The sequence below is a fragment of the Hemitrygon akajei genome, chromosome 26 (assembly GCF_048418815.1).
Source record: "Hemitrygon akajei chromosome 26, sHemAka1.3, whole genome shotgun sequence".
Taxonomy (NCBI): Eukaryota; Metazoa; Chordata; class Chondrichthyes; order Myliobatiformes; family Dasyatidae; genus Hemitrygon; species Hemitrygon akajei.
The window spans coordinates 34,536,330-34,563,580 of NC_133149.1; the positions used below are offsets into that span (position 1 = coordinate 34,536,330).

The window sequence follows — 27,251 nt, forward strand, 5'->3', positions numbered from 1 at the left end:
ATGGCTCTCAATTATTTGAAAAAAATAGAAGATCTGGAATTCCTGGAGTTTTCATGCCTCTGTGAGCTGTGTGATTGTGGGTAAGAGTGTCTCTCCAATATAGATAAGGTTAAAAAGATTTGTGTTTATACAGCATCTTTTGTAACATTTGTAGTTCAGTCCAATGATTGGCATAGTTAAGACAGTACTTCTGAAGTGTAATCCTGTATATTATTTTAGAATGTACTATGGCTGTAAGCCATGTGTTGAATCATGAATGCATTTGGAAGTAGCAAATTCACTTTTAAGAGTATCCATTATCAGCAAACCCAGTCCTTCTATTCCTCACCCATTCAAAAATGGATAAAACCATTTTTATCCCAGCTTTATCTTTTCTACCTCAACCTGAGCCAAGCATTGCAGCATTATGCTTCCTTCTTTTGCCCTTTCAACCACAATTCCATGCCTTTAATCTCAACCCCACTCTGTCTACACTACACTCAACTTCTACAGTAACCTTACCTGCCTATCCTAATCACAGCCCTATCCTAACCAGATTTTTTTTTCAATTCCTCATTGTAGTAGTGTTACCACATCTCCCCTATCTGAATCATAACTCTACATTCTATTCTAGATTTCAATCCTAACCACAACACTTATATCCAAGTATCTAGGATCCAACATTCAAAGGTTTTGCCATTTCAGCAAAATTCAATGTCAGTCTGTGATAAGGTAGCTGGTCACTGATCACCATATTATTGACATCACAATATCAATGACATCTCAGAACAATTAGTCTCAGCATCCCAGAACAGGATTACTGGAGCCAGAGATCCAATTCGTAATCACTACCCATTTCCTCTTGCTGGTAAGTGTCTGTGGACTTCTAATCTTGATTGTGATGTCTAATTTGGAATGTCGAACCTTTGAATGAGGGTAGTGGGCAATAAATAGTCAATTCCTTCAATGCTGGAGGACAAACTATAAAGCAGTGGTGATAGCAATTCTGAAGCTCTTTATTGGCCATTGAGCACTCTGAGGCACCCTGTAGGGTATGAGTGGCTCTACTTACAAGATCTCTATCCTGCTGCCTCAAGCTTTGTGGGAGATCCTCAGACCAACACAGTGAGAGTGTTCATACCTTCACCAAGATTGTGGAAGTGGAGGTGGGAATTGTGCAATTTCTTGCAGATTTAGCGACAACTTCTGTGCCTCAGTATAAAACAACACCAGTCAAGGATGTGTGTGTGGACCAGGTTACTCTTTACATACTGGAAACTGAAGTTTCTGCTCTTCTGTTTTGAGACTGCCAGGTTTCATGGCATACCAGATTCTGTTAAACATTCCACTGAACTAGCCACTGATCATCTACCCTGATCACCACTGCACCATCCCTTTCACTCAGTGTATGAGCCAATATAGGGCCCATTAGTCAAAAATCTGCACCAATCTCAAACTTTAATCATGATCAGCCACCAACCTAGATAATTTCTTTGATTGCACTTTTTCCTCATGGCTCCTGTAGCTTGTCCTTTGCCTAAAGTTGTCTAATGCCATTGGCCTATAGTCCAGCATCAATCCAAATTAATCCCATTTAAAATGTAAGCTTTCCATTCCAGCTCTCATCCACTTAAAAAAAACTTAATTGCCAGGGACACATATTACATGTTCTGCTTTATGTATGTTTTCCCCCATTATCCTGGAAACAATAGCATTGAATGTCTTTGAATCCATTGAATATTCTTCCAGCAGTTTTATCATTTACTGGTGTTTTGCTGACTGTTCCACAGGAAGTGGCATGGATGAAGTAAAAATACAAATAGAGAAAGCATTTTAATAGTTTATTTTCTGAATTGGACATCTGCTACTCATGACAGTGAACTTCCTCTATCATCAGTAGCAGACATCTGTCATGACATTCGACTCATTGGGTTTCGCTGTACATTCACTGTGTTTCAAAAACTACTCTGAGTGCAGAGGACTGATGTTTTTGAAACACGGTGTACAGACATCACCTATTGAACTTTTCTCATTTCCTGCTAATTCTGAACAATAAATGTCAGTCTATTTTTGAACCATCATTGGATGATGAGAACCACCTACCCCACTTTATAACAGTTTCCAGGAATCTCATTGGCTGTTGATAAGCAAACTTCATATCAAATTGTTCCATGTTGATTAATATTGGCAGAATTCGAGTGAACAAAACTGTGACAAAGTTCACTTAATGTAGGAAAATATGACATCATTTTCTTAGGATCCAAAGGCAGATCAGAACATCTAATTGCTCTGAACTGTAGAAGAGAGCAATTTAGAGACAAAGTATACAAATGCCCTAATCTTAATGACTAAATATAAGCAACTTTAACCCAAGCAGTATTTGTATAGCGCGTTCAAAATATAATCAGAAAGAGTTATTAAGCAACATTTGACACTGAGCCACATATGGGGAAATAATAGGAAACAAGGTAATGGTGGAGACAATGAACAAATATTTTGTCTGTCTTCACAAAAGTTTTCTAATAATAGTAGATTGTTCAGAGGATAAATTGGAAGGAGGAAGCTAAAGGTATATGACTCTCACCAGAAAGAATACACCAAGCAAACTGACAGGACTAAAGGCTAATAGTCCTCCAGATTTGGTAGTCTGCATCCTGGGGTCTTAAAAAAAACAATCAGAATCTGGTTTAATATCACCAGCATGTGTTGTGAAATTGGTTAACTTAGCAGCAGCAGTACAATGTAATACATGATAATGTAGAAAAAAATAAATAAGTCAATTACAGTAAGTATATACGTATGTATATGGAGTAATTAAGTTAAAAATAATGCAAGAATAGAATTAATATAATTAAAAAGTGAGGTAGTGTTCAAGGATTCAATGTCCATTTAGGAATCGGATGGCAGAGGGTAAAAAGCTGTTCCTGAATCACTGAGTGTGTGCCTTCAGGCTTCGGTACCTCCTCCCTGATGGTAACAGTGAGAAAAGGGCATGCCCTGGGTGATGGGGGTCCTTAATAATGGATGCTGTCTTTCTGAGGCACACCTCCTCAGAGGCTACAGGGGTTCTCTCAGATTAGGTCCCAGTGGAATCAAAATCTTCAAATTTCATCCCATTTTAAGAAAGGATGGGCAAACTAATAAGCTAGTCTATTAGCTAATATCTGTCTTTAAGAAAATTCTGGAATTCATTTTTGAGAATGTAGCAGCAGAATATTTAGAAAGTCATCATCACTTAGAGTGAATATCTTTGAATTTGGAGAGATTGAATAGGTTGGGTTTGTTTTCCCTGAGGAGTGACTTGCTAGAGGTATATAAAATTATAAGCGGCAGAGATAGGTAGAGAGACAGACTTTTTCCCATGGCAGGGGTTTTATGTTAACTTATGTTATTCAACAGGTTATTATGTTGAAATGGAGCTTTAAAGGGGAGTTAAGGAGTAAATTTTTTTAAAGAGTGGGTGATATCTGGAGCTTGCTGCTAGAGGAAATGGGAGTCAGATATAATCAATACATTTGAGAGACACATAGACAGGCACTTAGGCAAGGCAAAGGAGGATATGGACTGACTGGAGACAGGCAAAAGGGTCAACACGAACATGATAGACCAAATGGCTTGTTTCTGTGCTGCAGTTCTTTGGCACTGTGTGGTTTTATGAAAGATAAAATAGGATTGGAAAATCTGTTGGAGTTCTTTTGGAATGTAATTAAGGAAGATGGTATGTATTTGGAATTCAAGATAACTTTGGAAACTATAGAAAGGGTGCAGAGGAGATTTACATGGATGTTGTCTGGATTGGGGAGCATGCCTTATGAGAATAGGTTGAGTGAACTCGGCCTTTTCTCCTTGGAGCGACGGACAATGAGAGGTGAACTGACAGAGATGTATAAGATGATGAGAGGCATTGATTATGTGGATAGTCAGAGGCTTTTTCCCAGGGCTGAAATGATTGCCACAAGAGGACACAGGTTTAAGGTGCTGGGAAGTAGGTACAGAGGAGATGTCAGGGGTAAGTTTTTTTTACTCAGAGAATAGTGAGTACGTGGAAGGGGCTGCTGGCAACAGTGGTGAAGGTGGATACAATGGGGTCTTTTAAGTGACTCCTGGATAGGTACATGGAGCTTAGAAAAATAGAGGGCTATGGGTAACCCTAGGTAATTTCTAGAGTAAGTACATGTTCGGCACAGCATTGTGGGCTGAAAGGCCTGTATTGTGCTGTAGGTTTTCTATGTTCTATAACATTTAATAAGGTGCAACAAATGAGATTGTCGCACAAGAGAAGAGACCATGACCTTCAGGCTACAACTTTAACACGGATCAAAGATTGACTAACTAAAATCAGGGTGAATGGATCACTTTCAGGTTAGCAAGCTGTAACTGGTGGGATGCCACAGGGATCAAATGAGGGACTATTCACAATCTATGTTAACAACATAAACTAAAGGACTGAGAGAGCTCAAGGCAAATTTCCTGATGAACCAAATACATCAAGTTGTGAGGAGGAGACAAAAATCAGAAAGGGGATTTAAATAGGTTAAACAAAATCTTGACAGATGGTGCATAACGTAGGGAAATACAAAGATATCTATTTTGATAGGTAGAATAGGAACCCAATCTTGCTTAAGTAGATTGAGACTAAAATAGAGACTAAAAAATGTAGCTGTAAAAACAGAGTTGGGTGACCTGGTATGAAGTGCATTACGGCATGCAACTACAAAGGAAAATGAAATGTTGACTTTTGCAGTAAAGGGCATGGAGTATATAAAAGCAAGCAACTATTTCCAAATTGATAAGGATCAATAACAGTAAAATTGCTTGGTGTTAGTTAATTAATAGCTCCATCAGGTTACGTTGTCTTAATGAACTCTTCCTTCTCTCTTCCAGTCAACACAAATGCCATCAGAATTGCAAGAAGAACCAATCAAATCAGCAACGCTCAGTGAATACTGACTGGCTTCTAACAAACTACCAGTCGTCCTTCACAAGACCTCTGAGTAAGAACCACAATAACATGGTGGCACATCTACATTTTATCTTAGTTAGATCATATCCGCTTCCACTATTTGCTCAGATTTGCTTCTGGTCTGAGAGGCCAGCTGAACTGACCCACAAAGTGGAGATAGCTCTCAAACAGACTTCAGCCAAAAGGGCAGTGTATCACATACAGTAATCACTTCTGAACAGTGGTGGGGAAGATGCTGGAGTCAATTATAAAAGATGAAATAGCGGCACATTTGGATAGCAGTAACAGGATCGGTCCGACTCAGCATGGATTTACGAAGGGGAAATCATGCTTGACTAATCTTCTGGAATTTTTTGAGGATGTAATTATGAAAATGGACAAGGGAGAGCCAGTGGATGTAGTGTACCTGGACTTTCAGAAAACCTTTGATAAGGTCCCACATAGGAGATTAGTGGGCAAAATTAGAGCACACAATATCGGAGGTAGGGTACCGATATGGATAGAAAATTGGTTGGCAGACAGGAAACAAAGAGTAGGGATTAACGGGTCCCTTTCAGAATGGCAGGCAGTGACTAGTGGGGTACCACAAGACTGTGCTGGGACCGTGCTATTTATTATACATTAATGATTTAGATGAAGGGATTAAAAGTAACATTAGCAAATTTGCAGATGACACAAAGTTGGGAGGTAGTGTGAAATGTGAGGAGGATGTTATGAGAATGCAGGGTGTCTTGGACAGGTTGGGTGAGGGGGCAGATGCATGGCAGATGCAGTTTAAAGTGGATAAATGTGAGGTTATCCACTTTGGTGGCAAGAACAGGAAGGTAGATTACTATCTGAATGGTGTCAAGTTAGGAAAAGGGGAAGTACAACGAGATCTCGGTGTCCTTGGTCATCAGTCACTGAAAGTAAGCATGCAGGTACAGCAGGCAGTGAAGAAAGCTAATGGCATGTTGGCCTTCATAACAAGGGGAGTTGGGTATAGGAGCAAAGAGGTCCTTCTGCAGTTGTACAAGGCCCTGGTGAGACCACACCTGGAGTATTGTGTTCAGTTTTGGTCTCCAAATTTGAGGAAGGACATTCTTGCTATTAAGGGAGTGCAGCGTAGGTTCACAGGGTTAATTCCTGGGATGGCGGGACGGTCATATGTTGAAAGATTGGAGCGACTGGGATTGCATACACTGGAATTTAGAAGGATGAGAGGGGATCTGATTGAAACATATACGATTATTAAGGGTTTGGACACGCTAGAGGCAGGAAACATGTTCCCGATGTTGGGGAGTCCAGAACCAGAGGCCACAGTTTAAGAATAAGGGGTAGGCCATTTAGAATGGAGTTGAGGAAAAACTTTTTCACTCAGAGAGTTGTGGATCTGTGGAATGCTCTGCCTCAGAAGGCAGTGGAGGCCAATTCTCTGGATGCTTTCAAGAAAGAGTTAGATAGAGCTCTTAAAGACAGTGGAGTCAAGGGATATGGGGAGAAGGCAGGAACGGGGTACTGATTGTGGATGATCATCCATGATCACAGTGAATGGCGGTGCTGGCTCGAAGGGCTGAATGGCCTACTCCTGCACCTACTGTCTATTAACACTGGGTAGATTCCCAAGCTCAGATCACCCAGTGATTTCCAAGCCCTCCAGATCCTTGCTCCAACATCTAGTAAAAATGATAATTTTCCTGAAAATCACCGTGGAAAAAACCCCAAAAGAAAAAGTATGGAGGCATGGAAGAAAATTTTCTTTGTTATTTTTTCTTAAGTACAGAAATAATACCCATTTGTGATTGTAAATTCTAATATTTTTATAGTTCTTTTCTCAGTATATTTATAAAATACCCTGTAATAAACTATCTCAATCAAAGCAGTGTAATCGAATAAAATGTGACATCTAGCCACGTAAAGGTACAGGCAAATAAAAGGTTGGCCCAGTGGGATAGGTTTAAGGTGCATTTTTTAAAAAAATGATGAGTGGGATAGTTTTAGGAGGATATTCCAAATTTAGGCAGCTGTAGCCATGGCCAACAAGGATGTAGCAATGAATATGTAGGATGTGCAAAAGTTCCAGAGGTGGGAGAATGTAAGACTTTGAATGGGTGTTGGGGCTGGGGTTATTCATAGGGAGAAATTTGAAGTTGTACCAAAGCTGTAATAATTAGTTCTTCAAATATCTTACTTTCCTTGCAACAGTATAACATTATTAAAAGGCCAATGTATTTAATTTTCAACCAACGTCATTATAACATTTCTGATGTTGGGCTTGTTTTGTGCAACCAAGGAACCTCAATTACAACATTGACCACAGCACAGAAGTACTTCATAAACTGTAGAGCACTTGAAGACACTGCATTAATGCACAATGAAACTATAAAGTCCTCCAAGAGGATCACAACCTTGTCGTTGGGTTTGGAGACTTGATCTGGAGAGCTATGTTGGGTAGAGTCAGGGCTTTGTGCTTTGTCTCTTGGTAGGGTCACCCATGCCAAACAGGTCAAAGGGTAGAGGTTAGACTAAGAGTGGTCCACTGGTCCTCCAGGTTCAGGGGTTCAGCTCAGAGCTAACAGCCTTGACTGGTAAAACAAAATTGTTGTGGAAACAGCAATGAAGAATCCTTCTACATCTGTGTGTGACAGTATGGACAGACAGAGATAGAGGACCTTAATTGTTGCCCTAAATACCAGTGGCATAATGGGCAGTAAGTAAACCATAAAGCACTGGAAACAGCTAAACAGGTACTATGTTCCTTTCTCCAGAAATACTGTGACCTACTAAATGCTTCCTGCACTTTCTAGTAATATGATCAATCTCCAGTATCTTACGTTTGTCCTATTACCCAGCTTGCACCTTTTCCTTCATGAATTGAAGGCTGATGGTGTTGTGAATAGCGTAGAAGGTTGTTGTTGGCTACAACAAGACATTGACAGGATGCAGACCTGGGCTGAGAAGTGACAGATGGAGTTCAATCCAGAAAAATTTGAAGTGGAACTTTGGAAAGTCAAACTTGAAGGCATTGTACAGGGTGAATGCCAGTTATGACTGTGTTAGAAACATAGAGGAACAGAGGTATCGTGAGATCCAAGTCCATAGATCTCTCAAAGCTGCCGTGCAAGTTGATAGGATAGCTAAGAAGGGTTGTCCTTATGATGCACCATCAATAACTCACTCTGAGACATAAGAAGCGAGATATCAGCTTTTATTGACTGGAAGAATGAACAACACTACATCCTGGAGAATGAGGCCGGGCTCAGGCCTCAATCGCCTTTATACAGGGGTCTGTGGGAGGAGCCACAGGAGCAGTCCAGACAGGTATATGTAGTTCACCACACCTTAATTAGTTGGGGGATTGAGTTCAAGACCCATGAGGTAATGTTGCACTCTATAAAACTGTGGTTAGACCACTCTTGGAGTATTGTGTGCATTCCTGGTAAGGTAAAACAGGCAAAGGAAGATAAGAGATGAATTGATGGAGGTGTATAAAGAGGCATAGATAGAGTGGACAGTCAGTACCATTTTTCCCCAAGGCAGAAATAGCTAATACTAGAGGGCATAATTTAAAAGTGATTGGAGGAAAATATAGGGGTGATGTCAGGGACATTTTTTTAAACAGAGTCATAGGTGTGTGGAAAGTGCTGCTGGTGGTGGTAGAGGTGTGGAAGTTGTGGTAAGGCAAGGGTTAACATATAATCCAGGCAAGGATCAAGTTTCAAGTTCAAGTATCATTCAACCATACATGAATATAATCAAATGAGACAGTATTCCTTCGGAGCCAAGTTGTAAAACACATTGCCAACAGAACTTATGTTACAACTTCAGAAAAACATAGTCACAAAGGGGGGCAAAAAATATAGCCCATGTCCAAGTTGTCTTGGTCCAGCTTTTACTTCCATCACGTGAGCACCAGGGGCAGCACCCAACCCAGAAAGAAATCTAACGGCACACAGCCAGCTTTGGTATCTCCTTCGCCGGCGACCACAACAGGCGACTCAGAGGCCTGAAGACCTTTTCCACACAACAACTGAAGCAACACAAATCCCCCACCATCAGTCTCGCCATTGAACTAGTGAACCAGACTGTTTTGTACATTACCAATGTCCAATAGGGTCTTGCAATCACAACACTTGCTCCTTTTTTTGGACAATGTGCCATCTTGGCACAATGGTATGCAGCAAATTCTGGTGAGAACACAACAATGGTATGCAATAAGCCCAGCTCCATTGCTATCAGGCAACTCGCTAATGGGATAGACCTACAGTACTTGATGCTTTTAGTATCCGATAGTGATTTGTCATTGTAAAAAGATGTACAAGATGAACGAATGTACCTTTGATTGGACCCAGAGTGGCCACTGCATCTGAGCATGCCACCACCTTACCCAAAGATAGACTGCAGATAGCCCAGGCAAGAAGAAAGGTCTCTGAAGAACATAGATTTCCTTTGCACAGCAGGGCTCTGGAGACACGATAAGCGATCCAAGGCACACACACCAGCTAAGGTGCTTTACTAATTTCTAATTACTAATGTCTAATCAAGAACCTATCAAGCTCTGACTTAAATACACTCAATGACCTGGCCTCCACAGTTGCCTGTGGGAAATATTTCACAAATTCACCACCCTCTGGCTAGAGAAATTTCTCTGCATCTCTTGTTTTAATGGATGCCCCTCTATCCTGAGGCTGTGTCCTCTTGTTGTAGACTCCCCCACCATGGGAAACATCCTTTCTACATCTACTCCATCTAGGCCTTTCATACATAGTTTACCAAATGGTCATTATCTGTAACCGCTAGCCAATTCTGCATAAAAATTAGGATTGCTCCGTTCAGAATTCAGAACGATGGTGACAAGGGCCATGCTATTCTCCTTTATTGCACAAGTGGGACAGCGTGGTAGCACAATCCATTACAGTGCAGGCAATCTGGGTTCAATTTTGCCACTGCCTGTAAGGAGTTTGTACATTCTCTCTGTGACCGCATGGGTCTCTCTGGGTGCTGCATGTTCCTCCTACAGTTCAAAGACATACTGGTTGGTATGTTAATTGGTTAGCTATTGTAAAGAATCAACCAGGGGATTGAAGGGCCAGAAGGGCCTATTCCACCCTGTATCGCAATAAATAAATAAATCAACAAATAAATAAATAAATGACAAAATATATGTATGTTGAGTCATAAGTGTGCATGTGTTCTAGCTTCAGTTAGTTAATTTATTATCAGCAACAACAGAGGCAGATACATTAGGGAGATTTAAACAACTCTTAGGTAGGCACATGGATGAAAGAAAAATGGTGGGTTAAATGGAGGGAAGCATTAGATTGATCTTGGAGTGGGTTAAGAAGTTGGCACAACATCATAGGTCACCAACTCCATGGGCCAAAGGGACTGTGTACTGTGCATAGATATATGATCTATGATATATGATATGATCATATCATATGACATAGATCTATGTTCTATGAACTTGCAAGTAGCAGAGACGCAATGATTCATTTTGAATTCTATCTTAGATGTCCTGCCCCGCAGCAGCAAGAGACCACTGCGCACACCGCCACACCCCAACCCACCAGCTATGCAGTGTGAAACCACACAGCGTTTGGAATTTGGGCCAAAAGTCCTGAAGGAATGGAAACAAGCTGGGAACAGGGTGAGTAGAGCATGACTGCCCTATGCTGACATTCATTGTGCTTACTTTCAATTCCTGGGAAGGGTCTAGTGTTATAGGATTATACAATAGCCACATCGCACAGCACAGAACCAGAGGGAAAGCAGCTGGTTTGCAGGGAAGAGAGCTCTTTACCACAGGGCAGGCTCCAGAATTGTAGGGTGAGAGATCCCAGCAAAGGACCTGATGCCATTGTGCAGGGCACCAGGAGAAGGATCCAGTCCCAAGGTGCAAGGCGTCAGTCATAGACTCAGAGTATAGAAATAAGCCCTTTGCCCCCCCCCCCCCCCACCCAATGTCTATGGTAACCTTTTTGCCTATCTACACCATTCTCATTTGCCGGCATTCGGACCATATCCTTCTATACCTCCCCTATTTAAGTGTCTATTTAAATGCTTCTTAAACACATAATTGTATCTCATTCCACCATTTCCTCTGGCAGCAAGCTTCCCAAAGAGCTTCTTTAAATCTCCTACCTCTCATCTTAAAATTACACCCTTTTGTTTTTGATAACAGAGTTGAAATGCCAAACAGTCAGGTTGAATTGAATTGCGAGGAAGGTGATACAAATCAGGAAGTGAGGATCAGATGACATAAACTTGGGTTCTTGTAACCTGGAATTTTGGTCACAAAAGGGTTTAGTGCTGGAGCCACTGCACAACATCGGAACTTAACAGTAATGATACAAGAGTTAGAATAAGACCAGGGCTTTGTTGAGGAGTATTCAGATGAACATTAGGCAGAGCAGTATCAGTAGGAAGAGATAATAAAGGTGAGATGGAGAAGGTTGCAGATTAAAAAGTAGATTTAAATCATCCAGCTGATAAAACTCTTCTTACCTGTCCCGAAGTAGTGCAGAAAGTTAACAAAAGTCTAAAAATGCATGGGTATAGTGAACAGGCCTTCTGTGGGGGGATTATAAGGGCAGTGGCTGTTATATGATTGAACATATGAGATCTCAGGTGATTTCAGCCTGATATCAGGTGGTAATTTGGGATGACAGCGGGTGAGCAGCAGACAAGATGTGTCTCCTAGTGCTGGGCATAGCCCTTTTCACCAATATAACTTTAGCTCATTTAAAAATATTCCTGTTGCACCCACTGTTGCCTGGGATGATGAGAATTTTGGGCAGCATTGGCCAGGAGTTTCTTCTAGGAGCACCAAAATGGATAGAGATTACAGTAAACTTCAGGTCATGAAAAGAGAGAAGCCAAAACTGAGGTGAAAGGTTAATTCTCTCAACAATAGCTCTCTTTCAGTGGCTATTTGAATAAGGTTAAAATAAATTTCAATAACACCAATGCTGTAAATATGAAATAAAGCAGAAAATGTTGAAAATGCTCAGTAGTTCAGGCAGCTTTGGTGAAAGGAGAAACTTTGGTTAATACTTGAAGTTGAAGCCCCTTCGTCAGAGCAAGTTGACCTGAAATATTATCGCTCTTCCCCCCCCCCCAACAGATGCTTAACCTGCTGAGTGTTTCCAATATTTTCTTCTTTCATTTCACTCTTACGAGGATTTATTTCTGCCAATAATTATTGAATGTTGGATTATTAACAGGATTTAAATAATCTGAAACAATAAGTAAATATTTCCAGTTCCTTTGTGCTCTGCTAATGGGTTATTTTACAATTATGAGCCTATGCAGGAACAACTTCACTCTAAATCTATCCACACCAAGGCATTAACTCTGAAAGAGCGTCCAGTGACGGTACAGAAATGTCCTAACACAAGCTCACAGTCTGGTCGATTGAGTTCCAGAAGCAACACCAACAGCAAGAGTCGGAAGTCAGAGCCTCAAGTGAGATCTGGGGAACGTCTGACCACAGCAGGTGAAGCTCCCTAAATCTCTGAGCTACTTCCTTTAGCTTAACTCTCCCCCATGTTAAGGTGTCTTAGCACCTCACAGTTTGGGATCTTATGATATGAGTATAGCGTCAGATGTTGGAGATAAGGTAATGAATTCAAAGATCTTTCTCCATATATTAATGGTTTCTTAGCACCTCACAGTTTGGGATCTTACAATATAAGTACAGTATCAGATGTCGGAGATAGGATTAATTCAAAACTGAAAGTAGGAGGTTTTTATTGGAGGGGCATTCACAAGAAGCAGTATCCTGGGGTGTGTGTTATTTACAAATTATATTAACAATGAAGGAAAGAACAAGGAATAGCTTATCCAAGTTTACTAACTGGAACAATGACTACTAAGAGATTCCCACAGGTATTAACTGAATCAGCAAGAAGCTGGTGAATGGAGATTCATTTGGGAAAAGAGGACATTGTTCATGTTGGTGGGAAGAATGAAAAAGCAGAATTTTTTCCTTTAATGCTGAGAAACTAGAAAGTGTTGGTGAACTGAGAAACCTGAATGTGCTGGTAGATAAAACACAGAAAGTTACAAGTGATAGGAAAGTAAGTGGAGGGTTTGCCGTTATTGCATGGGGAATAGAATGTAAGATTAGGCAGATATGAATATAATAAAGTGAAAATGATGGAAATACTTGGCAGGTCAGCTGGTATCTGTGCAGAGAAGAACATTTTGGATTGATATCCTCTCATCATTTGAGATGAGCATAGTTTAAGATACAGAGAATGTAGTGACAATTGGAGAGAATAAATGTAATGTTTGCTAAAAGATCACAGCTGGAGCCTAAACATCCAAAGATACCAATGCTATTGAAAAGACAAGCAGGTGGACAGAAGGGGTGGGGTGGCTCCATTTGTTAAAGAAAGTGAAATAAAATCCTTAGTAAAAAGTGACACCGAATCAGAAGATGTAGAATCCTTGTGGGTAGAGTTAAAAAACTGAAGGGTAAAAGGACCCTGAAGGGAATTATATACAGGCCTCCAAATAGTAGCCAAGATGTGGGATACAAATTACAACAGAAGGTAGAAAAAGCATGCAAGAAAGGCTATGTTACTATGGTCATGGGGACTTCAATTTGGAGACAGACTGTGAAAATCAGGTTAGCTCTGGATCCCAAGAAAAGGAATTTGTAGAAAGCCAACAATAGAGCAGCTTATAGTTAAGCCCACTAGGGAAAAGGCAATTCTGGATTTAGTGTTGTGCAATAAACTGTATTTGATAATGGAGCTTAAGGAAAGGAACCTTTAAGAAGCAGTGATCATTATGATAGAACTCACCCTGCTATTTGAGGGAGAAGCTAAGATTGGATGCACTAGTATTACAGTTGAGTAAGTGTAACTACAGAGGCATGAGAGAGGAGCTAAAGTTAATAGCAAAGGGATGCTATCGAGGATGACAGTAGCACAGCAATGGCTGGAGTTTCTGGGATTAATTCAGAAGACAGGATCATTTCATACCAAATAAACAGCATTCTAAAGGGTAGATGACATGGTAAGTCAAAGGCAGCATAAAAGCAAATAAGAGGGCATGCAATATGTCAAAATTAGTAGGAAGCTAGAGGATCGGTAAGCTTTTAATAAATAGCAGAAGGCAACTAAGAAGCTAAAAGGGGAGAAAAGATGAAATACAAAGGTAAGTAAGCTAATAATATAAAAATGAAAAATTATCTATCTCATTGGAACATGAGGTTCTGAGAATCATTAAAAGTGAATGCTGGGAGAGTGGAAAATCTGAATTGGGAAGGATAGATTCAGGACCAAGTTGACAATAAATATCTTTACTCAGAAGTTTACTAATCTTAACAATTCCATGCCTCATTAGACTGTGGATGCAGAACTAACAACTATATATATGGAAAATTGAGGGAGATGATACTCAGATATGGAGCTTGGATGGACTTCTCCTGCCTCTATTTCCTCTGTTCTGATGGCAATGCAAAATTGGGAGGGATTGTACAGACACCGGAAAGTTGTTCAGGGATGTGAACAGAGTAAGCATTTGGCAGAGGTGTGACAAATATAAAGTCACAAGTGTAAAGTCACAAATATAAAGTCACAAGTGTAAAGTCACTTCCTTCAGACTCAAGAAAGAAAACAGGAACAGTGGGTGCAGTAGCTCAATTATTGGACAAGTGATTAGAGATCTGTATCATTGATCCAGAGACAAATTTTTAATTCTGGAATATATTCACAGTGACCATTGAACAACTGGTTTATGGTTTAAACTAGTTGTTCCACCAGACTCAAAACCAGTTCTTTTTCCCCAAGTAATAAGGCTAATCAATACCTGCACCCACTAACCCACCCCACAGCAACCCCAACCACCACTACTTTATCATTTGCATCAGTCTTCACAGTGGAAGAGTCTGCAGTATACCGGACATTCAAGAGCATCAAGGAAGTGAAGTTTGTGCAGTGAAAATTACAACTGAGAAAGTGTTCAGGAAGCTTAATGGTCTGAGGGCGGATAAATCTCCTGGACCTGATGGAATGCACCCTCAGGTTCTGAAGGAAGTAGCTGGAGAGATTGTGGAGGCATTAACAATGATCTTTCAACAATCCATAGATTCTGGCATTGTACCGGGTGACTAGAAAATTGCAAATGTTACTCCGCTATTTAAGAAGGGTGGGAGGCAGCAGAAAGGAAACTATAGACCTGTTGCCTGACATCAGTGGTTGGGAAATTGTTGGAATTGATTGTTAGGGATGAGATTACAGAGTACCTGGAGGCACATGACAAAATAGGCCAAAACCAGCATGGTTTCCTGCAAGGAAAAATCCTGACTGACAAACCTACTGCAATTCTTTGAGGAAATTATAAGCGGGGTAGACAAAGGAGATGTAGTAGACGTGGTGTGCTTGGATTTTCAGAAGGCCTTTGACAAGATGCCGCACATGATGCTGCTTAGCAAAATAATCACCCATGGAATTACAGGGAAGTTTCTAGCATGGGTGGAGCATTGGCTGATTGGCAGAAAACAGATAGTGGGAATAAAGGGATCCTATTCTGGCTGGCTGCCAGTTACCAGTGGAGTTCCACAGGGGTCAGTGTTGGGACCACTGCTTTTTATGTTGTACTGTATGTTAATGATTTGGACTATGGGATTAATGGATTTGTGGCTAAATTTGCCAGTGATACAAAGATAGGTGGAGGAGCGGGTAGTGTTGAGGAAACAGAGAGCCTGCAGAGAGACTTAGATAGTTTAGGGGAATGGGCAAAGAAGTGGCAAATGAAATACAATGTTGAAAAGTGTATGATCATGCACTTTGGTGGAAGAAATAAATGCGGACTATTATTTAGATAGGGAGAGAATTCAAAATGCAGAGATGCAAAGGGACTTGGGAGTCCTCGTGCAAGATACCTTAAAGGTTAACCTCAAGGTTGAGTTGGTTGTGAAGAAGCCAAATGCAATGTTGGCATTCATTTCTAGAGGTATAGAATATAAGAGCAGGGATGTGATGTTGAGGCTCTATAAGGCACTCGTGAGACCACACTTGGAGTATTGTGTGCAATTTTGGGTTCCTTATTTTATAAAAGATATACAGTACTGACATTAGAGAGGGTTCAGAGAAGATTCACAAGGATGATTCCAGGAATGAAAGGGTTACCATATGAGGAATGTCTGGCAGCTCTTGGGCTGTATTCTCTGGAGTTCAGGAGAATGAGGGGGGATGTCATAGAAACATTCCGAATGTTAAAAGGCCTGAAAAGATTAGATATGGCAAAGTTACTTCTCATGGTAGGGGATTCTGGGACAAGAGGGCACGACTTCAGGATTGAAGGACGTCCATTTCGAACTGAGATGCAGAGAAATTATTTTAGTCAGAGGGTGGTAAATCTGGAATTTGTTGCCATGAGCGGCTGTGGAGGCCAAGTCATTGGGTATATTTAAGGCAGAGATAGATCGGTTCTTGATTAACCAGGGCATCAAAGGGTATGGAGAGAAGGCAGGGGAGTGGGGATGACTGGAAGAATTGCATCAGCCCATGATTGAATGGCCGAGCAGACTCAATGGGCTGAATGGCCTACTTCAGCTCCAATATCTTATGGTCTTATTTCCCATCAGTCACACCTGTGCCTAGTGTCATGTAGACACACAATGTATATAATCTATCTTACTTATTTATATTTATTGTGTTCTTTACCTTATTATGTTTTTTTGTACTGCATTGGATCTGGAGTAACAATTATTTCATTGTTCTTTATGCTTGTGTACTGGAAATGATGCTAAACAATATTGAATCTTGAAACAATTTTGAAAAACGCCTCTAGTTCACTAATGTCTATCACCCACACTGGTGTATAAGACTCTAAACTCAATGTAGTTGACTGTTCATTCAGGAGCTACTGGTGATGTACAGTAAATGACTACTGATGGCAATGATGTCCACACCCCGTGAATGAGCATACAGGAATAATTTCCTAGAGTCATGGAACTTGGGACTCCATTATAGAAATCAACAAAGGTCAGCTGTCATAAATGAAATGCAATAGAAAGACTAATGAAATACTACTGCTTACCTTAAGTAAAGATAAGTAAGGAAAAATAAGCACGTTAGCTGCATAGAACAGTGGTCAAACTCCATCTGCAGAACACCCTCCTGATTCTTTGTAATAAGGTTTATGTGCACTGCAACTGTAGAGAGTGTAAAGGGCCCAGATCTTTTAACAATTTGTTTCCATTCCCTAGGATGTCAGTGCTCCCAATGTCAGAACAAAATCCAGCAACCCACAAGACAAGCAGAAATTCCTAAGAATTTCTGCAATATGCCAGAACGCGCAAAACCAAATCCAGACAACTTGAAGTTTGAAGGTATGGCAATTAGAGCCACAGATAAGAGCAGGGTCCCACAACAGCTCTTTGGTACTCTACTCAGTGTACTGAAATTGGGCTTTGTACTTTATGGATTCAAGGTCAGGGAGGTAAGAGTTGGACAATGAACACCAGGTATTCATCATAAAGTATTCCCATTGTTGCTACACTATGTGTCGGAAACTACCTGGTCATGTCCTCACCCGCAAGTCAGAACAATAAAGGATAGATAAGGATATACCAACTTCACAGGTACATTGTCAAATGGAGTTTGAGACACCGAAAAAAGGTTATGGCAATTTAGTCAAAAAGTTAATTATATTGAAATTGGAAAACAGAAGAATTCTGGTATGTTGGGCTTAGGTAGATTGAAGAAGACTCTTAATGATGGATCAGTTAAATTTGTGAACGTTGAAGAGCCCTGAACTAAAAGTGCTGGGTAGACTAAATAATCATATGACTGGAGAGAGAGAGAGAGAGAGAGAGAGAGAGAGAGAGAGAGAGAGAGAGAGAGAGAGAGAGTAGTAATAAGGAAAACAGATGGGCATATTTGAAAATAAGGATGAGAATCTGAAAATCATGGACTTGCTTGACTACAAACTACAGGGCAGCAGGTTTAGGGGAAATGATGAGCAGCAGTTTAAAAGAATAGCTAGGCAGTAGAGTTTACCTCAGGTTTATAAAACCGAAAGAGTAAAGATAGCCAATAATGCTTTGGAAATGATCAGGTATCGATTAACAAAATTATCAGCTGTGGTTTCAGCAGCAGACATGATGAGGCAAGAGCAGCCAAAAGTGGAAATAGACGGTCATGGATATGTAAAACAATCCATTTCAGCTATAGTTAACAGCTAAAAGAAAGAATCAAATGGACCTCATACAGTAGATAGTTTGTGAATAGAACTAAACAATTGATTTCAGCTTTCCAAATATGTATACTTCATAGAAATAAGCTTTTACAGATCCAGTGCTGTAGGTTGGACAAGTAGTTTGGCCGAAGAGTTGAAGTAATTGTGACATGGAGCTGGCTGTCATTGGCATCCTTGTAGAACCTGACACCTGCCTGGAAATGTAACTGTAGTGGTCTGGTCTGTAGCCAATCTCCCGAGTATGGGAGAAGACAACCAGGTGGCTCACGTTTGAATATTCAACTGGCCTACAGTCAGTTTGTTGTGACTAAGGCCTCTTTTGCAACTGCATTTTGATGCAATATGGGGATGTCCAAAATGGACATTGTCCCATCACATCAATATCGCACTACCATGTCCTTGAGGATGCACTAGAATTTCTGGGCAACTATTTTCAGATGACGTTGTTGAAACAGCAGTCATAGAGAACAAGTAAGAGAGATTAAAGAATAGATCTTTGGGGTGCACTAAGAGGTAAAGATATACGATTCCAAGCAAGTCTCTGGCTTATACTGAATAGATAATATTGGAGCCAAGCAAGTGTTGATCAATCCAGCTGAACTTCAGGTTTAAACCACTTCAAGGAAGACAGCTGGTTTGACAAGGATGAGGAGTGATACTTTACATTTATTGCAATCATTTGTGGCTTTAACAAGGGCCGTTCTGCACCTTTAGCAGTTCTGGAAACCAATTGAGATGATTTGGGAACGTACATGATATGGCTTAGATCAGTTAAGTCTTTTGAGAGACAATACGAAGTTTCCTCTATACTATCCAATCAAACACTTACAAGGTGAGTACATATGGATCTGATACAGACTACTGGATTAATTTGTGCGTCATGTAGGCAAAGAAGTCTGTAATTATTTTCAGTTTGTAAAGTTGTGATATATTGAATGAAATTGTTCACAAAATGTTACTTTGTCACTAAAGGTGTTCATGATTTGAATACCACTTACCAAGTCATGTTTCAGCCTTTACCCTTCGAGAAACAGCACACAGGATCAAAGAAGCGACCAAAAGCCAAACCCACTCCCATGGACCTGCTCAGCAGTTACCGCAAAGATTTTCCTGAACACCACCAACCAAAGATGAACTTGATAATACCAGCACAGGACAACCTGCAAGTTAACCGCCATCTACCGTAAGAATAGTGCAATGATGCACATTAATACCAGATTGCCTATGAACAGTAGTTGCATCTTGGAGGCAAGTGATTGTAGATGCTGGAATCTGGAGCAATGCACAAAGCGCTGGAGGAATGCAGCATGTCAGGCAGCATTTATAAAGGGAAATGGACAGTTGATGCTTTTGACTATCCATTTCATCCACAGATAATGCCTGATCCTCTGAGTTCCTTCAGCACTTTCCGTTGCTGCTTCTTGTTTGGTTTCTGAGGAATATGACAAATTTTAGGACCTTATTTTCACTTTCCAATAATTTTTGAGAGAATTTAACTTCAACTTCTCTACTTCATTCCCTTGACCATTTCTTCTACGACCCCATTCACTATAAAGGTTGCACCAGGGAACAAATATCAATTTTGGTTCAGGTCCAATGATGAAAGAAATGCAGATGCTTGAAAACTGAAATAAAAAGTGCTGGAAACACTCAGCAAGTCAGACATCATCTGCCGAAAATAGTTAATATTCGAGGTCAAAGACCCTTCATCAGAAATGGGAAAGAGAAAACTAACACACTCAGTGGCCCTTTATTTGGTACCTCCTGAGTCTAATAAAATGGCTAGAGTATATGTTTGTAATCTTTTGCTGTTGTAGCCCATCCACTTCAAGGTTCAACGTGCTGTGCTTTCAGAGATACCCTTCTGTAGACCACTGTTATAACACATTTTTATTTGAGTTGCTGTTGCCTTTTTGTCAGCATGAAACAGCCTGGCCATTTGCCGCTAACCTCTCTCATTAACGAGATTAATGAGGCATTTTTCCCCTCAAAACCAAGCCAACAGAGAGTTCTACATCACAGAAACAGGGCCTTCGGTCCAACTGGTACAAGCTGACCAAGATTTCCATCTAAGCTAGTCCATGTGCCGCATTTGGCCTTCATCCCTCCAAACCTCTCCTTTCCGTGTATTTATCCAAATACCTTTTAAACATTGTTAATGTATCTGCCTCAATCATTTTCTCTGTCAGAGGAGTCCATATACTGACTCCTCTGTGGGTGAAAATTTGCCCCTCAGGTTCCTATTAAATTTTTCCTCTCACCTTCAATCTATGCCCTCTAGTTTTTGATTCCACAACCCTGGGACCAAGAACAGGTTATTCAAGGTGTCTTTCCTCCTCCCCACCCCCATCTTTGTATTCTGGAGTTTTCCCCCTTCCTTTCCAGTCCTGAATCATAATTAGAGTCAGGTTTAATACCGGTATATGTCATGAAAGTTGTTTGAGCAGCAGCAGTAAAATACATGATAATATATTTTTAAAAGTATATACAGTTGCAAGGTTTGTGAATCCTTTGCAATAACCCAGTTTTCTGCATTAAGTACTCATAAAATATGGTCTGATCTTTATCCAAGTCACAATAATAGACAAACACAACCTGCCTAAAATAATAACACACAAACAATTGTACTTTTCATGTCTTCCATGTCTTTATTTTTTATGTTTTATCATTCACAGTCCAGACTAGAAAAAGTACATGAACCCTTGTATTCAATACCTGGTAGAACCTCCTTTAGCAGCAATAACCTCCACCAAACATTTCCCGTAGCTTCTGGTCAGACTTGTGCAACAGTGAGAAGAAATTTTAGACCATTTCTCCATACAAAACCGCTTCAGTTCATCAATATTTCTGGGATACCTTGCATGGACAGCCCTCTTCAGGTCATGTCAGAGCTTCTCAATTGGGTTAAGGTCTAGACTCTGATTTGGCCATTCCAAAACACAATTTTTTCTTCTTTTGAAACCATTCTGTTGTTGATTTACTCCTGTGTTTCAGATCATTGTATTGTTGCATCATCCAACTTCTATTAAGCTTGAGGTGACAGACTGCTGCTCTGCCATTCTCCTGTAAAATATCTTGATACAATTTTGAAATCACTGTTCCCTTAATTACAAGTTGTCCAGGCTCTGAGGCAGCAAAGCAGCCCCCAACCATGATGCTCCTTCCACCATGCTTCACAGTTGGGATGAGGTTTTGGTGTGCATTTCTGCCAACAAGTTCAACTTTTGTCTCATCTGTCCACATAACATTGTCCCAGAAGCATTGTAGAACATCCAAGTGTTTTTTTTTTTTGCAAACTTGAGATTTGCAGCAATATATATTTTTTTGGAGAGCAGTGGTTTCCTCCAGGGTGTCCTTCCACAAACACCATTCTTGTTCAGTGTTTTTCTTATAGTTAAGACATGAACAGAGACGTTAGCAAGTTCTAGAATTTCTGAAGGTCTTTTGCTTGGAGTCTTTTTCACCTCCTTCTGCATTGCATGTTGTGCTCTTGGTATGATCTTTACAGAACGCCCACTCCTTGGGAGAGTACCTACAGTACTTAATTTCCTCCATTTGCAGATAATTTCTCTCACTGTGGACTGATGAGTACTCAGGTCTTTAGAAGTGCATTTGTTGCCTTTTCCAGCTTCATGCATCTCTACAATTCTTCTCAGGTCCTCCTAAAGTTGTCTTGATTGAGGCTTGGTGCACATAAACAGATCTTTCTTGAGAAGAGCAGGCTCTGTTGGTAACTTAACTTTCTGTGTCTTTTTTATAGGGCAGGGCGCCTCTACAGCCTACACCTCCAATCTCATCTCATTGATTGGAACACCTGACTCCAAATAGCTTTTGTAGAAGGCATTACCTCAGAGGTCCAGACTTTTTTGAACCTGGACTGTGATTGTTTAAATGGTGTACACAATGTTGATGAGAATTACAATTGTTTGTGTGTTATTAGTTCAGGCAGATTGTTTATTATTGTGACTTAGATGAAGATCAGATCACACTTTATGTGTAATTAATGCAGAAAAACAGGTAATTGCAAAAGTTTCACAAACCTTTTCTTGCAGCTGTATGCATTAAATTTTTTTTTAAAGTGCGAAAACAGAAATAGTAAAAAAAAATGAGGCAGTGTTCATGGGTTGAATATCCATTTAGGAATCAGATAGCAGAGGGGATGAAGCTGTTCCTGAATCACTGAGTGTGCCTTCAGGCTTCTGTACCTCCTTCCTGACAGTAATAATGAAAAGACAGCATGTCCTGGGTGATGTGGGTCCTTAATAATGGATGCCACCTTTTTGAGACATCGCTCCTTGAAAATGTCTTGGATACTACAGAGGCTAGTATCCAAGATGGAGCTGACTAATTTTACAATTTTCTGTAGCTTCTTTGGATCCAGTGCACTAGCCTCCCCGCAAGGCATACTAGACTGTGATGCAGCCTTTCAGAATACGCTCCATGGTATATCTGTCAAAGTTTTCAAATGTTTTAGGTGACAAACCAAATCTCCTCAAACTCATGAAATATAGCGCTGTCTTGCCTTCATTTTAGCTGCATCAATATGTTGGGACCAGGTTATATCTGCAGAGATCTTGACACCCAGGAACTTGAAATTACTCACTCGCTCCACTTTGATCCCTCTATGAGGATTGGTTCGTGATGCCTTGTCCTCCCCTTTCTCAAGGACTGCTGACATAGCTGTTTGTATTGTCCAGGTGATCTAAGGCTGTGTGAAGCTGGTCTCGGCCCGAAATGTCGACTGTTTATTCATTTCCATAGATGCTGTCTGGCCTGTTGAGTTCCTCCAGCATTTTGCATGTGTTGTTTTGGATTTCTAATCTTTTGATATTTACCCATTGCAATTTTTTCTGAAATTGGCGGTAGATTTTTGTTTACTACCTCCTCTGAGGAGTTATGAACATGGTCTAATGCCCTTCCCGACAACATCTGTAACATAGAGAGGGGAGACTTGCAGCCTGGGCAACTGCCGGATTTCCATAAAAATACCTTGCCCAGGCTTGCACCCTGGAAACTTTCCAAGGCACAAATCCATAGCCTATCGAGACTAACGGAGGCCTACACTATGAACATGAATCACAAGATTGTACTGTCATAGACCATCCTAGAATATTTTTCAAAGTTAGCGATGTCTTTTAAGTGAAATTGCTGTTGCACATAAGTAACACCATTTTATAATCCTTCAATGCATTTTCCCTATCTTACAGGACGGATTTCAACACAATTCAGAGAAATTCATACATTGGCTGGGATACTACTCGTTATCCCCGCCCTGATCCTATTAAATATAAAGATGAGTTGTCTGTAGGGGATGGACTCATTGAAAGTGAGACAGTGACACAGGTAATTCCTGTTTATTGGTTCTGTAGGTTGAAGGATGTGAAGATCTCTATTTCCAAGAGTCACCAGGCAGTGAATTAGAATGGGATTCTTAGCATACATCTCAATTTTCCTGCAAACATCAGAATCTAACTATACAATCATGTCTTCAAGGGTCTGTAAACAGTTAGCAGCATAAATGTAGGCTGTTCCTGTTGAGCTATAACCTGTAATATGTTCAAGGGGAAGAACTGCTTCCAGTAGTTCCCATTTAAGCAATGCAGTAATCTCTTGCAGGCAAAACTGGCCTTCATTGTCTTCATTCACCAATCAACTTCCTAACTCTTTGCTTCATCCCTCCCCCTCCAAGTTTCACCTATTGCCTGGAGTTTCTCTCTCCCCTCTCCCAACCTTTGAAATCTACTCCTCAGCTTTTTTTCTCCAGTCCTGCCAGGGTCTTAGCCCAAAACGTCAATTGTACTGTTTTCCATAGATGCTGCCTGGCTTGCCGAGTTCCTCCAGCATTTTGTGTGTGTTGCTTCATTGTCTGACTTTGTTTGCCCTGATAAGGTGGTAGTGAGGCTACATACGCTAAGGCTGCACCAAACATCAGGTATCAATTTAATCCTACATTAATTCCATTTTATTCTCACTATATTCCCATCATCTCCCTCATATCCTACCACTTACCTATTCACTTCAAAGATTCAAGGTACATTTATTATCAATGAATGCAGTACACAACCCTGAAATTCATTTTCCCAAAGATAACCATGAAACAAAGAAAACCATGTCCACATCAATAATCATGAATATCTTTAGATTGTGCAAATTCCACACAGACAGCACCAGCGGTCAGGATTGAACCTGTGATGGTGGAGCTGCAAAACAATAAATCACTGTGCTGCCCTCTGCTGATTAACGGCTTGATATAAAATAATGACTTTCTAGGGTGCTTAGTAGAGTTACATACAGATCAAAACAGCATGGCTGATATCTTAACTTCCCCCACCTCCCAGATCCCAAAACCCATTCCCTAATAGAAGACTGGTATTTTTATTTGAAATCATTCAGAAGCAATTATCAAAATTCGCCATGTCAGAGCAATCCCTAACTGTACTGATACGTACTGCGAACTGTAGACTAACTTCACTGATTAACTCAAATTCGAAATCTTGGTATGAAGGTATATTCAAACAACACACAGAAAATGCTGGTGGAACGCAGCAGGCCAGGCAGCATCTATAGGAAGAAGCACTTCGACGTTTCGGGCCGAGACCCTTTGCCCCTCTGCAAGCCACCCCTAAAGAATCTATTGTGTCCACTTGACTCTAGATTATTTCATTGAATCTGCACCCCAATTCTTAAATCAGTTAACTATTCAGTGCATCTTTTACAGGTCATCCATCACTGGTTAATGATAGTCTGCTTCCTCTCCCCACTTTGGAGGAAATAGTTTTTGCCTGCTAGTGTTACTCTTCTGTACTTTATCTTCTCAGCTTGAGTATAAAAGGAAAAGTTTATCTAGACAGCAAGGACTTACTCGTCCCGCAACGAAGCAGATTATTGGTGGCAAATTTGATTCCGAAACAGCATATAAAATGTCCTTCAAAGACTGGAAGCCTAAGACCAGAATACGCCATGGTGACCCTTATGACAGAGCCTACAAACCGTCACCAGTAAGCAGCCACAATTTAGATGTAGAGTGAAGTTAGATATAAGGTAAAACTTGCCCTGATCAATTGCGACTTTTACCAAATGATAGCTCACAACAATTACAATTTCTGTAACAAGCATTCTTCAGTCTTGAGCAGATAAATGATTTCTGAAGTGTTACTTCTGAATCATAAAATGTGAGAGGTTTTGTTGAACACACATACCCTTGCTCTAACAATCTCCAGTAGTGCTGTAACTTAACCATTTTTGTTTGTACAATAGGGGAGGATTGAAAGTACATCAGTCACTGGACGAGATTTCACTCCAAAAAATGTCTGCGAGCCAATGTATTCAGCTAAACAACAAAAGAACACTCCTGGCCACCGTGAAGCCCGCAGGTAATAACAGCACTTCAACACTGATACACTGAATGCTTTTTCATTCTTGCCAGAGTTAACATGAAGCTGAAAGAGCCTGTCTACTCCTGTAAAAACCTCTATGTTTTCAAATATGGCAATAAATTTCTGGGGCTGGGTGTGATCATGCCAGTAGACAACAACATTTGTCTGTGGGACTCTCACCTGACTCAGAAGATTATGGTTCAAGTCCAACTCCACTCCAGAGACCTAGGTACAATAATCCAGGCTGCTGCTGGAGTCCAAAACTTATGACATGCTGTACTAACTGAGGTATTATCTTTCAAATGGGGCATCTAAACAACATCTTGTTTGCACTCTCAGGTGAATATAAAAAATATATCACTATAAACAGAAGTATTATCCCTGATGACTTGATCAACATCGGATAAAATATATGCTCATGATCTCACTGCTGTATGTGAACCTTGCTTTGTACACAATGGTTACTGTGATTTTGAAATTCGAACAGTGTAAATTATACTTCTAAACTACTTAAAGTAGTTCACAGACTATTAGTACGTTCGGATAAACTACACAATAGAGAAAATAAAATTCCCCGTTTAAAACCTGCAGTATATTTGAACACTATTAAATCTCACTTCTCTGAAATGGGATTGAGGTCTTTCAGGATTATTTGTTCAGTCGGTAGCACATTTATCCTAGACTGTGCACCAGATTAAGGTCCCATCCAGCTGACCCAATTGAATACTTTCATACCAAGATTTCAAATTTTTCTTATTTATTCTTAAGTCAAAAAGAAAGATCTGTAACCAGAGGGCAATATTAATTAGTACAATTTTTATGTATTGACCTAAAATAATCTGGATTATACTCTCTGAAAAAGTGCTGGAGACAGATTCAGTAACAACTTTCAAAGGGAATTCCAGATTTGCAGAGTTATGGGGAAAGTACAGTGAAGAGAGACTGACTGAATAAGTTTTATCCAGGTTCCAATACATGCACTGCGTGGTTTTTCATGGTGTACAATTCTATCATGTCTCTATATCTGCTTTCTCAAAATTTTCATAAAATCCTGAATGGTCACCTCTCTTTCTTTTTCAGTTCAATGCCCTTCCCCATGTGCAAGCTGCAAGCCTATCTGATTCACCAGCATTTCAAAAAAATGAAAATTTCCAACAGAGCCGTGCCTATTACATGCACACAATAAGAGCACAGCCAGAGCTGGTGAACCATAGCCACAGTACAATAATACTTCATCCCATCAAAGTTTTTATAACTCAAGCATGAACCAATCTGCCTTAGGTCATCATCACTGGATTATCGTCTTAATGCAGCGTGGAGGCAATCTTACCATTCAGTCTACACATCAAATGAAAAAAGTTTGTTCCACCATCTTGAGGCAACCCAGGATTGGCAATAAATGCCGGCCTTGCCAGTGACATAGTGACAGTTACATCCAAACGAGGATGGTGGATACCACATATTAAAGATTTTTGTAAGAATGTTTCTAGGACAGATCAGCAATTACATGTCTTGTTTTAATACTAGCTAATCAACATATGTTTTTGGAATCTATGTGGATGAGTTCCAAGTTGTTATATTAATTATAGAATATAACCAAGATTTTGTTCAAAAAATAAAAAAATATTGTTCTTTTAATATACCAAACCATCTTGTCACTGAACCTGAAATAGTCATAACAATTGAACAGGTATAAGAAATTTACCATTACTGAAAAGAACTTGTGATGATTTCAG

The 27,251-nt window shown here is 40.2% G+C and overlaps 1 protein-coding gene across 1 annotated transcript; it reads left to right on the forward strand.

Annotated features, from left to right (window-relative positions):
- On the forward strand, nucleotides 1–26,994 carry LOC140716706 (uncharacterized). Its single transcript, XM_073029518.1, has 8 exons — nucleotides 1–80; nucleotides 4,864–4,973; nucleotides 10,435–10,571; nucleotides 12,236–12,419; nucleotides 19,112–19,322; nucleotides 23,347–23,482; nucleotides 25,397–25,512; nucleotides 26,596–26,994. The coding sequence occupies exons 1-8, from the start codon at nucleotides 1–3 to the stop codon at nucleotides 26,699–26,701; spliced, it is 1,080 nt and encodes a 359-aa protein (XP_072885619.1). The 3' UTR covers nucleotides 26,702–26,994.
- The last annotated feature ends 257 nt before the right edge of the window (nucleotides 26,995–27,251 follow it).